At 33.9% G+C, this 14,241-nt stretch overlaps 1 protein-coding gene across 2 annotated transcripts in view; it reads left to right on the forward strand.

The window, feature by feature from the left end:
• Nucleotides 1-14,241, forward strand: part of STXBP5L (syntaxin binding protein 5L) — a 377,830-nt gene that overhangs the window by 301,419 nt on the left and 62,170 nt on the right. For both annotated transcript variants that reach the window (XM_049628234.1, XM_049628235.1), the window contains 2 exons: nt 169-234; nt 7,532-7,624. In XM_049628234.1, the coding sequence (XP_049484191.1) occupies nt 169-234; nt 7,532-7,624 (159 nt within the window). The remainder of the gene's footprint in view (nt 1-168; nt 235-7,531; nt 7,625-14,241) is intronic.

A 14,241-nucleotide genomic window follows, 5' to 3' on the forward strand; every position in this document is an offset into this window, starting at 1 on the left:
TCTGGTATCACTTACTGAAACAAATTTTCAGAATCATTGTCATAACACGAGAATAGAAAAGTTTCACAGGGAGAAGAAAAACCTTTTGAAAATTTTAGGAATGAATATATAAGAATTATCTACAATTGTTAGCGAAATTTATCTAATTTCTTGTCATTTCATTTTCAGGTTTAACTGAGCTAAATGATAGTCCCGTTCCCCTGGAACTTGAGCGCTGCAAGTCTCCCACTTCAGGTAAACATGAATGTTAACTTTCAGCCTTCTTGTAATTCACTGCAGTAATCTACTGCTTTATTTTCTTAATTCTTACAATGTGAAATTCATAATTTTAGTAATTGTTTCTAATTTAGTTTCTGAAATTTTACCATAAGCAAATATATACAAAATTCTTGGCCTCCCAAAAAATTAAGATCAGAGATATGAGTGTAGTACATTTAAAGACATTTTAAACAAAGGTTTTTCAAAAAAAGAAAAAATGATAATATGCTGGAAGTAAAGCATCAAGAAAGCATGAGCCTACCACAGTATATTAAAAATGTGAGTATAAAGATTCCTAGGAATAGGTCTTTTAAGGTGTACAAGAAATGTTAGTAGAAATTATTGGGTGGTGGGATTAGAAATGGTTAGCTTATATTTTTTCATTTATTTACCTGATTTTTCTCCAATACATATACAGTATATGTAAATTTTTGAACACCAAAAAATATTACGTATTTCTTTGACACTGAACTATATGTTTTCAGAGTATCAAAAAATTATAATTCCTTATAATTAATTTTTATTTTAACTTCATATAAATTTATAAACATTTAATGCCTTAAAAAGCAATTAATTTTGACTTTTGGAAATTCTTTTCTAACTGTGATATTTCTTTAATTTACTCTATCTCTTTTTTTATGTTTATTTTTGAGAGAGAGAGAGAGAGAGAGAGAGAAAGAGAGAGAGACCATGAACGAGGGAGGGGCAGAGAGAGGGGGAGACACAGAATCTGAAGCAGGCTCCAGGCTCTGAGCTGTCAGCACAGAGCCTGATGTGGGGCTCGAACTCATGCACTATGAAATCATGACCTGAGCTGAATGAAGTTGGATGTTTAACCTACTGAGCCACTCAGGCACCCCCAATTTATTCTATCTCTTAAGAGTTGCTAATTGTTTATCCTTATTCTTCACGAATGTGAGGCAAAGTAGAATCTAGTGTCCTGTATAAAGTTTTCTTTTAGCCCTATCTATTTAATCTTTATTTCATTGCTTTTATTTTAAATATGATCTCATACTTTTACCCTTTCTTTTGTATTTCTATCCTGTAGGCACCATCCTAATTTAGGCATTTAGTATCCTACATTTAGAGTATCACAAAAATGTTCTTAACAGGTGTCTCTGTGATCTCTCATCCTTACAATTCATTTTGCATATCATGTTGCAAAACTAATCTCCTTAAAATATTACTTTGATATTTTCTCATGTCATAAATCTTCAATATAAAATTCAATATCCTATATCAATTTAAATAACTTCACTTTAAATTCTCATCCATAAGCTAAATTTAAATTTTTAAATATTTTTTTTTAGAGAGAGAGAGAGAGAGAGAGAGAGAGAGAGAGAGAGAGAGAGAGAATATGCATGCAAGCAGGGGAGGGCAGAGGGAGAGAATCCCAAGCAGGCTCCACACTCAGTGCAGAGCCCAGCACAGGGCTGGATCTCACAACCGCGAGATCATGACCTGAGCCAAAATCAAGATCAGGTGCTTAACCAACTGAACCACGCAGGCACCCCTGTAATCTGAATTTTAATAGTAATATAGGGTTCAAAAGTCAAAGAGAAGTGGTATTTAAAAATCTCCCTCCCACCCTTCCCCATACTTTGTTTCCATCCTTTTGAAAAATAAACATTGTTACTTTCTTATTTATCCTTTCAATTTGTATTTGTAAACAAGCCAAAAAGACATAGTATATTCATTTTTGCTTCCTGTTCTATACATTAGTATAGTATATACATTTCAATATACTTTGCTTGATTCACTGTACTGTGTATCTTGTCTTTCCATTTCATTACATAATCATTACAGTTGTATGTTATTGAAATGCATGCAGTTACTATAATTTATTTAGTATTTCACCAATTAAGGGACCCTTAGTTTGCTACCAGTGTTCTGCCATGTCAAACAATGCTGCAGTGACTAACCTTCATACCTTCCTCATTATAAACGTGTACAGGTAGGGGCGCCTGGGTGGCTTAGTCAATTAAACATCAGACTTTGGCTCAGGTCATGATCTCCTGGTTTGTGAGTTGGAGCCTGCATCAGGCTCTGTGTTGACAGCTCAGAGCTCAGAGCCTGGAGCCTGCTTTGGATTCTGTGTCCCCCCTCTCTCTCTGCCCCCTACCCTGCTTGTGTTCTGTCTGTCTCTCTCTCTCTCAAAAATAAACATTAAATAAATAAACAAACAAACAAATGTGTACCAGTAGATCTGTAAATTCCTAAAATTGGAGCTTCTGAGTCAAAGAGTATATGCCTATCTAATTTTTATAAATTTTCCCAAATTGCTCTCCTTAGAGTTTGCAGCAATTTTCTCTCTTGCCATCAGTAACATACAAACAATGGTTATCTTTTTTTTTTTAATTTTTGTAACGCTGGTAAGAAAAGGTCAATGTAGTTTCAATTTATCTTTCACATACGTGATATTGAATCTCTTTTCAATTGTTTAAGACCTATTTATTTTTTTCTATAAATCATCTATTCATACAATTTGCCCATTTTCTATAGAGTTGCCATTTTCATATCAATTTTTATTGCCTCTTTATAAATTAAGATTACCCTTTTTTGACCTGAGATCCACATATTTTTCTCATTTTAACTTTGCTTGTGGTATCTCTTGCCTTACAGCAGTTTTTTGCATTCAGACATTTCCTTTGTGGACTTTTTTCTTTATGCTCATTAATTTAAATACAATTGTAATTATCTGCTTTTTAAAGTTTTGGTAGAATTCTCCCATCAAGTCACTTACCCTTTATAATTACTGATTTTGTATTTCATATTGTCTGTAAAGAAAACTATTTTCATCCTAGAAATTTTCTAACAATATTCAATGTAACATACACAAAGATTGTGGCTCTTTAATTAGGCTAGTTAATAGTCAATCTATTTTTCTGTTGTTGTTTTAATTTAGAGAAAGAATGTGTGTGTGTGTCTGTGTGTGTGTGTGTGTACACACGTGCAAGCTGGAGAGGGACAGAGAGAGAGGGAGAGAGAATCCCTCAGCAGTGCAGAGCCCAAGGTGGGGCTGGATCCCACAAACCATAAGATCATGACCTGAGTGGAAATCAAGAGTGGGACACTTTACCAACTGAGCTGCCCAGGTGCCCCTTTCTGTTTTGTTTTTTTAAACTTGAACAAAAGTTTTACTGGATTTTAGGGGTTTTAACTTAATTTCTGCTTTTAACTTTATTAGTTCCCTCCTCTGCTTTTCTAATTTTTCACTTTTCAATTTTTTTGTGGTAGGTGCTTAATTCATTTATTTCTTACATGTTGCTATACTAAGGTTAAATTTCCCATTGAACTCTGCATTGTATGTATCAGAGCTTTTGATAAATTGTGATTGCATTAATAGTAATTTCCATATGGTAGAGTTTTTTTTTTCTTTTACCAGAGTTATTAATGTTAACTTGTAGCAGAATTAAGTAGCTATAAGTGCTGCTTCATTGTTATTTAAGTCTTTCATGTCTTTATATTTTAATTACTTGACTTGCCAAGGATGGAGAAAAGGAGAATTAAAATACTGTACTAATAATATGTTTCTATCTTTCCTTATATCTGCTGTGTTAAAAATATTCATGTGTAGATATTTTAAACTATATTGACAAAAAGTGCATCTTATACCATAAACCACCATTGTTCATGTCTTTTTACCTGAATTCCACTTCGTTTACTATTAATACTACAACTTTTCCTTTTTTGTTTGTTTCTTTGGAATTTTTCTTTTGTATACCTTGGTCTTACCTCTTTAGGAGTAAACTTTTTTAACTGAGGTATAATACAGAATGTCTGTAGAACACCAGAAACCTCCCTCCTGCCTCTCAGCCACTTACTCTCACAAAGGTACCCACTGTTCTGACTTTTAACCATAAATTAGTTTTGTGAGTTTTGGACTCTCATATGAATGGAAACATGCAGTATTTACTTCTTTTCTTTCTAATTTTGCTCAACATTACGTATATGATATTCAGTCACATTGAATGATTTTTAGTTCTGTGTGATACTCCATTAAATGAATATATCTATGCATTTTATTGTTGCTGCACATTTAGGTGGCTTTCAATTTGGGGTTATGTTATGACCAATCTTGTAAAATATTTATTGCAAATATAAACTCATTTTTGTTGTACATGTTTCTGGGAGTGAAGCCTGGGGGTCATAGGGTATGTTTATGTTCAGCTTCAGTAAATACTACTGAGTTTTCTAAAATGATTGCACCAATTTTACTTCCATTAACAGTATAAAAGTTTTATTTGTTCCACATACATCTTTCTCTCAGTAACATATTTAGTTTTCTTTTTAGAGGTCTTGCATACCTTTCATTAGATTTATTCCTTGGTATTTGGTGTTTTTATACGTCATAATTTTTTAATTTTTTTCTTATTGTTTGTGACTAGGTTACAAAAATACAATTAATTTGTGTATATTGATGTCATCCAGAAAACTTGATAAATTCCAATAATTTATAAATTCTTTTGGATTGTCTATCCAATTATGCCTACTGTTAAAAGAGCAGTTCTATTCTTATTTCTAAAGGAAGAAATTAACTTGGACCTCCAATATAATGTTGAATATATGTGGTATTAGCAAACATCTCTTATTTCCAGTCTCAGGCATGTCTTTCAATATCATAATTAATTATGGTAATTATTGTAGGCTTTTAGTAGACATCTTGCTTTTAGACTTTTGCCTCTGATGTTTTTTTATTATGTTAGGGTAGATCTGGAAACACCACCAAGACACTTTTTCTTTTTGTTTTGTTTTGTTTTGTTTTGTTTTGTTTGTTTGTTTTGCAAGGCAGAGTCAGGACTTTGCATGTCATAAGGTAGATTACTTCAAAGCAACAAGGCTTTGACTACTTTTGTATTAGGATACTTGGGACAGAAATGATTGGCTGTGATAAGATTCACTTATCACTTCAGTGCCTTATTTGAGACTGGTTTGCTGGGCAGGGCCCACTCTTCTTTAGTAGCAGCCTTAAATCATATTCACAGTTGAGGAATGATTTTTTTTTCCTTATAACAACTTTTTAGTCATTTTATGTTTGTTAAAATACATGAAATCTATCCTTCTGGGAACAGTGCCAACAAAGTTTATTTTATCTTAAGAAAATTAGAAATAATATTTGATTATTCCATTCATTTCCCATGAAAAAATAAAAATAATGGTGTTGCATTAAAGGGTCTTTCTAAGCCCACAAAGGAGAATGTACCCCATGCCATTCCTAGAATACCACAGCAACACATATACATAAAACTACATTCTGAAATCTCTTCCTATTGTAGGAATTGCTTTATTTAATCTAGATTATCAGGAGAGGTATTGTTAGGGTAAATGCAGACTTTTCAGTCCAATCTCATAAAACTAAAACGTAACCCAAAAAAGCACATTTAAGACTTTAATGGTAGTTTAAATCTCATGAAGCCTATTATCTCTAAAGGCAGAAAAGAATGAAAATATAAACAGTGAAAATGTTTAGATAACTTATAAAGGGCAGAATCAATATGTGTAATAAAGGGAAACCAGAAAATAATAATACATCTGACTTCTGAAAAATTAAGAAAAGCAGCCATGCCTTCTAATGTCTCCTTGATTCACATACTAAAAAAACTAGATCTGATTAATAATGTCAATTATTATGTTTGTATCTGGGTATATCTCCCCTTTTTCATATATATGTAGCATTTAAGAGCCAATACTATTCTTGTCTTTTTTTTTTCCTTAATGCAATGGTTCTCAAACATAAGCCTATATGAGAATGATGTGAACATTTTGTTAAAACACAGATTGCTGAGTGCCAAAGATTCTAATTGGGCACTGAGTGTCTAGAGTGGGGCCTGAAATTTTGCAAAGCAAGGTCCCAGGTGATGCCAATGCTTCTGGTCTCTGGACCACTTGAGAACTATGGCTCTGTGAAAAATTTTTAAATATTTTTTCAATAGTTACACTTACCCTCTCAGTATGTATTTTGTGATCTCAAACCTTAACCCCTTCAAAGTCTGATAAAAGTAGATTAGAACATTGATGCAAAGAGCTGAGTAATGATGGCTGGTAATTAGGCAAGCCAGAGACCAGTAATAATTTTATAATTCTGATTTTCTACATGGATCTCAAACTCCCTTTTAGCTCAATAAACTGCAAGTAAAATAGTGCAAAGTTTAAGTCTATTAAATATTTATTTGAGGACAATGAGAACAGAATAGGAATTCAGAGCTGAAAGAATCTCAGTGAGCCAACCAGAATGCTGATGTTCTTAACTTCCAGGATACTATAGCCATTTCATATTATTTATTCATTCACCCAACTATTTAACAGGTAATTTTCAGTATGTGTAGTTATGTAGATATTATGCTATCTATCCCTGGAGAATAAACTAATGAACAAAATAACATACTCCATGCCAAATAGACCTGACAGTGTATCTGCAGAAACCAACATTAAACTAATAATTTTACCAATAGTCAGCTGTTTTTCCTTAAAGCTGTGTAACCATTTTTCACTCACCAGGTAAGGCTGTGCAGTTTGTGTACTGCATAAACATACCTTCCAAGGGGATGAACAGGAACATTCAGCCCTAGCTCCACTTACCTGGAACAGAACTGCAATCCCTCAAGGAAATAGACGCCTTTTCTTTGGACAAAGAGTTGAAAACTACCCAAGCCTTCAACTGTAGGGTTATATCTGCCCACAAGATGTGCATTTGTCTAATTTTTATTCCTTAAAGGTGTGTCTTTAAAAATTACTTGCTCAGATGAACATCTTTTTCTAGGCTAGCATCGGGTTCTAATATTCCTGCTACCTCTACAGCCATCAATCCTCATAATTCTCACTGTCCACAGTATACAATAGACTTACTATGCTATCAAGTTCAAGTTAAGGCTAGGGTGATAGAATTATTTATCGTTATTAAAATATGTTACTTTAGGTTTCTTTAGTAAAGATATCTTTATCAAAATTTCATAAAGGCTAACATCACAAAAACTAACAAAGAAGCAACCAGCTCTGTTGTTCTCAAACTGGAGTTAGAACTAGGTCTTATAGCCTACATTGAATTCTTGTTCTGCACGGTTCTACATTTCTAGAAACCCAGTACATCCTCCAAAGAAGAAAGCTTCTTCCATTCAAATAGTCCTCTGTTAGGGCAGTGCCAAAACACCCAGATAAATGCACAAAATAGAGACCCTTCCAGATAGTTATCATGCAATTCACCCCTTAGATAATACTTCTGGGTTCACCTGGGCTAAGAAATTATATGCCAATAGTTTTTATTCCCTTCCTTTAGGACTTGCTACCAGAACTCCTGAGGCAGCACCAGGCTTTTATAGGAATGAAATACCAGCTGTGAGACAGAGGAATCAAGTACATCACTTGCCAGGTGAAAGTGAAAATCTCTTTTGTGAACAAACAAGTTTTTCATATCTCTACAATTTTCTGGACTTCACAATTTGTCTCAAAAGCTTTATTCCTATCTGTGCTGAAAATACAGGTCCCTCGTGGTGAATGAAGACAAATTTCCCTGAAGTAATAAAACCATGGACACTGACTTCATTCAATACAAAACAGGAATTGTTAGGGCTTTTGTGAAAGACTTTGAAATGTTCTATAGAATTTTGATAATGTTGTTTTTCTGCTTTAAACCTGAATACTTTTATCATACCTATAAGAAAATATGAGGGGAGCAACAGAGAATTCAGGGAAACTTAAGAGCCAAAAAGTAGAGTGGTTTTGTAAAAATTCTCCTAATTCTTCATAATACAATTAAGTATTTTCTATGATCAGAAACTACTGTGATGAACCCTGAAACTCCACCAAAGAATTGCCTCAAAGGGGCAATGTTCTCTCAGAAATAGCAGAAAGGAAGGTCTTATAATCTGTTTTAAGCAGAGCCATTGAATATTTGATACTGCTCAGAGAGACCAAATCAAAATCAAACACAGGTTGTACAGCTTCCTTAAATTAGGCATTCATTACAAAATGGTTGTGACCAGATTTGCAATTTAAGAAGCATAAATTACTAATATTCTAGAATCCAAATAAGTCAGTAACCAAGGATCCTAAAAATAGTTGTAACCCATAATTTTCCAAACAGTAACTTACTTTTTTCTTATGTAATACAACACCCCTGTGATAGGCCTTTTTCTGAGGAGAAAACTGATGGTCAGAGTATTTAAGTAATTAGATCTGGAATTCTAATTTGGTTACATTTGGTTGTAAAGCCTATGTGTTTTCCTGGTTTCATTAATAAAATGAAAAAAAGAAATATGAAAATTGCAAAAAAAAAAACTAATCACAACTGAAATTAAAATATAAGCAAGCAGTGACAAAATTGCTATGAAGAGAATGTTTTAACAAAGAAATTCAAAAGAACTTAAGAAATATACGTTGCATGAAACATTAGAAATATAGTTTACCATTTAAGTTCCAGGAAAAACTAGATACAAAAATGGTTTTTAGTTTTATAGTGCATAAAATCAACAAATTATCACATTTGAATTTATCAAGCCTTGTTTGCTAAAAATTGTAATCAATGTTGGTATAGTACTTTAAAGCAAACAAAGTATTTTTCATATGTATTATCTTATTCAATCCTACAGCAACTCTGAAGAAATTATGACTAAGGAAAAATTTCATAACTTGCTCAAGATAACCCTGCTAATAATAAATGACTTAGTCTAAACCAACTCATATCTTCAGACTTCAAGTTCCTCTGATCCCAAATTATTTGTCCTCCTATTATGTGCTTTTTAAAAAAGTATGTTCGGGGCGCCTGGGTGGCTCAGTCGGTTGAGCGTCCGACTTCGGCTCAGGTCACGATCTCGCGGTTCGTGAGTTCGAGCCCCGCGTCGGGCTCTGGGCTGATGGCTCAGAGCCTGGAGCCTGCTTCCAATTCTGTGTCTCCCTCTCTCTCTCCCCCTTCCCCATTCATGCTCTGTCTCTCTCTGTCCCAAAAATAAATAAACGTTAAAAAAAAAAATTAAAAAAAAATAAAAAATAAAAAAATAAAAAAGTATGTTGAAGAAACTAGTTCTCTCTGGGATTTATAATTCAAGGTAGATAAGAACAGAAGTAAAGTTTCCCAATCTTTTAACTCTCATTCATACAACACTAATAACAAGTTACTGATTCATTAACACTGTCCAGATAGAAATAGGATATATATATTGATATTGTAAGAAAAGTGAAGTCATGACGTTAAACATTTTTTTATGCTGAGGAAAATTCTAATAAAGATACTTCTTTGCCTGGATATGCCTTAGCAACTTCCTAAAAAGGTGAGGGCAGGGGAAGTAACATAGAGGCATGTAGGCCTTTCAGTGCTCTACCATGGATGGTGACTCCAACATTGTGCATATGTTTGAACTGTACCTATATACATAGCAGGTATTTTTGTTTTATCTGTTTCTGGCTTAGGGAAGATACAGACAAATGAAATTTGTTACTTTGTTCCAACTAGTCAGTGAATGAATCAATACACAGATAAATTTTATAAACATTTCAATCTAAACAACTTTTAATTTATTATTAGATTTATTTATTTTGCAGAAGGCATCTAGGCCACACAAGTGGTATCTTCTGTATCATACATATATCATACATATTATGTTGCTTACTGGAAAGGGCATAGCTTTGGAGTCAGAGAAATTTGAACTTACCTGTCATTTCCTACCATGATATCTTTAGCCAACTTATCAAATAGAAATCTTTCATTGGAAATCAAAAAGTCAATCCAGTTGTTTCTAACCAAGAAACAACTAATCAAAATCTTTCAATTAGAAATTTCTAGCCTATCTCTGTATTTTATTTCCCATTAAAGTAGTAAGTCACATTCAGACTGACTCAGGGTTTGTTTTGTTCCAAAAATTTTGATTCAGCTGTGGAATTAAGGACCTGAGAGGTTCTTTTTTTTTTTTTTTTTAATTTTTTTTTAATGTTTATTTTTGAGAGAGAGAGACAGAGAGACAGAGTGTAAATGGGCAAGGAGTGTAGAGAGAGGGAGACACAGATTCTGAAGCAGGCTTCAGGCTCCAAGCTGTCAACACAGAGCCTGACACGGACTGTGAGATCATGACCTGAGCCAAGTTGGATGCTTAACAAACTGAGCCACTCAGGCACCCCAAGAGGTTCTTTTTTTTTATGTGTTATTTTTTCAAGTGTTTACTTAAATTCCATTTAGTTAATATATAGTATAATATTAGTTTCAGGTGTACAATATAGTGATTCAGCACTCCCATGCCACACTCATGCTCATCACAAGTGTATTTCTTAATCCCCATCACCTATTTTACCCATCCCCCTGCCCACCTTTCCTCTGGTAACCATCAGTTTGCTCTCTATAGTTAAGAGTTTGTTCTGAGAGTTGAGGCCAATACAACATATCTCTGATGAGCCAGGCTGCTCTTTCCATTGACTTTGACTTGAATTAGGAGTTAGGAAAAAAGCATGTGAATATAACAAGTGATTGAAGGATTTGATACATTAATGATGCATGAAGCCCCCTAGTTAAAATAGTATTGTAGTGCCTGAAGTTCTGTTCTTATTCAGGCCTGAACATACTACCTCATTCTGGCATAAGCTACGGTAAGCTATCAGACTACTCCACCTATTATTGTAACTGAGCCTGGAGGCAGAAATTCTAGAATAGAGATAAATAGTCTTGCAAAAGTTTATAATCTGGTGCTGTTCTAGGCCATCACCTGAACTTTAGGGCTGAATTTATATATATTACTATGTATTTTGCCATCAGTCAATTATTTCATTCATTTGCATCGTCTTTGGTCTCTTATGCCATCCTACCTGATATTTTCTAGGTAAGTCAGAGGTGATAGATGTGATTAGGTGAGTGAGTAACCCTTTCTGTGGGGATAATTTTCTATGAATTTTTTAAATTTAGTTTTATTGAGATATAATTTATATAGGATAAAATTCACTTTTTTAGTGTACCTTCATGAATTTTCTGGGTTTTTTTTTCAAAAGTGTATGCCATAACATGTTAAAGGGACAAGAATTTCCTGGCAATTTGCCCAGAACCTAACAGAATTAAGATAATAAGAAATCAAACTGTTCTAAGTCTAACACTTGGTGCAGCAATAGTCCCTGCCCTGCAGGTGGATTACCTATGTCACTATTTGCTGTGTTACTGTCAGTGAGCCAAGATGAGCAGTTTTTCAAAGTGTGAAGGATTAAAAATAGTACTCTAGAAGAGAACGCACAACATGATTTAAAGAGATTTTCATGGAAAATAAGCCCATTATGAATTAAGTGTATGGCATTACTATTGAAAAGAGCAGTGGAGTCTTAGGAAGTACTACTGTGCAGAGCAAACAAATAATAGTGCTATATACAATTGGAGACTATCCCAATGTGCAATGTTTAATCCTAGGTACCAGATTTTAAATACGACACATTGCCCAGACAAGTCATTTCTGATATAAAATACCACAGAGAAACAATATTTTCTTGTCAACTAATAATGAAATTAATAGCTAACACTGAATTCTTATTAGATACCACACCATGCTAAATGCATTACACATATTCACTTAATTAATGCTGATAGAGATCCCTATGAAGTAGGGACTATTATTATTTCCATTTTACAGAGAAAGTGAAACATACTCTTCCTGAGATTAAGTAACTACTACCCCAGCTTCACTCACTCACCTGGCAAATGGTTGAGTTATGATATGAATCCAGGTCACTTGTGTTCTGGATCACTGGGCTTTGCTTCATCTAAAAAACAGGAAACCTGCATAGGAGAAAAGCAAAAAGTCTTTATGGAGCTTTACAGAGGGGAAAAAAGACCAATTAAAATTTAGAAAATGTAAGATTGAAAATAGAGATGACAAAATTTGTTTTTTTTTTTTTTTACTTAACTCAAAGGAACCAAAAGCACCGGTTAACTTGAAAATGAATATAATAATCAATTTTTAAAGATCATGAAAGTGTTATGAATATCTATGTATCTATCTGTAACTGTATATACATCTAATTTAACAACTAGGACAAATGGTGTCTCATATGAAAAATCTAGGGTGCATCTCAGGAAATACTTCTTGTGGAAGGTTCCTGAATAGGTTAATGTTCATAAAACCATAAAATGTTATTTCTCAAAATGTGATCTACCAACCTCTTTGCATCAGTATCACCATCTTAAAATAAAAATTCCTGCCTATCTGCTCGGAGTACCTGGAGATGGCCCCTAAGTCTCTGCAGAGGCTTTAAGATCTGACATATGAGAGCAAGAATCATTTATTCTTTATTGCTCTAGAGGCCGGAACTGGGACAATTATAAATGGTAAAGGAAAATAGTTTGAGCTCACATAGAAGGAAATTTTGTAGCAATATAGCAACCCCAAATTGGATTTTTTTTTCTACCTTTAAAGGTTTCAATCAGAACTATTCAAACAGATAGGATATCAAGAATGTTGTAGGAGAAATACTTTCATTGAATAGGATATTTGACTAGATGACCTCTAAGATTCCTGGGAGCCAAGATTCTCTTTCTCTCTTTTTTGTGTAATGTGCTAAGCCAGTGAGTCGTGAGAAGTTTCTATTTACCATTTTCTCCACAGTGCATATGCTTTAGCTTAGAGAACAGTAAAAATGTACCAATTCAGAGAGGCACATTCCCAGGGGAACATTGCAAAGGTTTTTATCCTGTACATTTGCAAGACTAAAGGCCTGTTACTACCTCTTGCCTTATTCATCTTCCGACCCAAATTCCTCAAATGTTCATGTGTAACATATTTCTCTAACACTTGAACATACTTTCTCTGCTTAGCCTTCTTCAGCGTAATTCTTCACCGCCTACCTTCTGACTTTATTGGCTTTTTTTCAACATTCATTCAGCAAACACTTATTGTACACCTACTCTATGTCAATAATTTATTAGGTATTGGGAATACAACCTCCCATCTTTGGAGAACTCAGTTTCAGGAAGTTAATGGATAGTAGCATTAAAAAAATCAAGTGTAATAAAATGTGTTAAGTGTTATAAAGGAAATGTGCACAAGATGCTATGAAAGTAAAGATAATGGCACCAGATGAAACCTTAAATTTGAGGCTGCATTCAAAAAGGAGGTGATTTCTGAGCTGTCTTGGAGGACAAGTAAGAATTTACTAGTTGTCTGGACACTAAGAGCCTGGACACTAAAGAGCCCCTCCCCCCACAAAAAAAGTTTATTTGGGCAAGTGAAGAGAATCATTCTGTGCATGAATAATTATTAACATTGTTATTAAACTTCCCTAATTAATCCCACCAAATCATTCCCTTTCACTCCTTCAGTTATACTATTGAAATTGGGGTTTGTGAACTCCAGTTTTCAGGCTTTCTACAGGAAACCAAAAAGACAGGTAATAAAATGGAGGGGGGAATCTAAAAACATGGAGGAGATTTGGAAGACAGACTAAGTTAGATACTAGAATATACAATTCACAATATACAAGTGAATTTTCCATCAAAAAGAAGAGTAGAAAGTGGGAAGGCATGTGACATTGTGGTCATTGTCCTCCTGTATGCATCTGGGCTTATGACCAATAAGCAGGGACTGTTCGACTTTTTGAAAACATCATTGTAATTTATTTAAAGTAATTAATACTATATAGATAATGTTGAAATACCCTATTTAAAAATAAAATAGAAACAATTGACATAAATTATGAAACCAATCCTTACATTAGTTATTAAAAAATTAAATGAAAGAGTAGTGAACACACCCCACTCCTTCACTTCATCTGAATTAGGAATTTACAAAATATATTTGCAATCTCTTCTGAAGCATATTACATATATTTAGTTTGCCATATTTTGATATAAATAAATTTTTGCTTGTGCTAATTCTAAACCCAAATTACTAAAATTTGATTTACTGATTGCCCCTTAATCTCTTTATTTTTTATTTTTTGGAAAGAGAGTGAGAGAACACACGCATGCAAGTGGGGGGGAAGGGCAGAGGAAAAGAGAACCCCAAGCAGGCTCCTTGCTCAGCCCAG

Source organism: Panthera uncia, chromosome C2 (genome assembly GCF_023721935.1).
Source record: "Panthera uncia isolate 11264 chromosome C2, Puncia_PCG_1.0, whole genome shotgun sequence".
Classification (NCBI taxonomy): domain Eukaryota; kingdom Metazoa; phylum Chordata; class Mammalia; order Carnivora; family Felidae; genus Panthera; species Panthera uncia.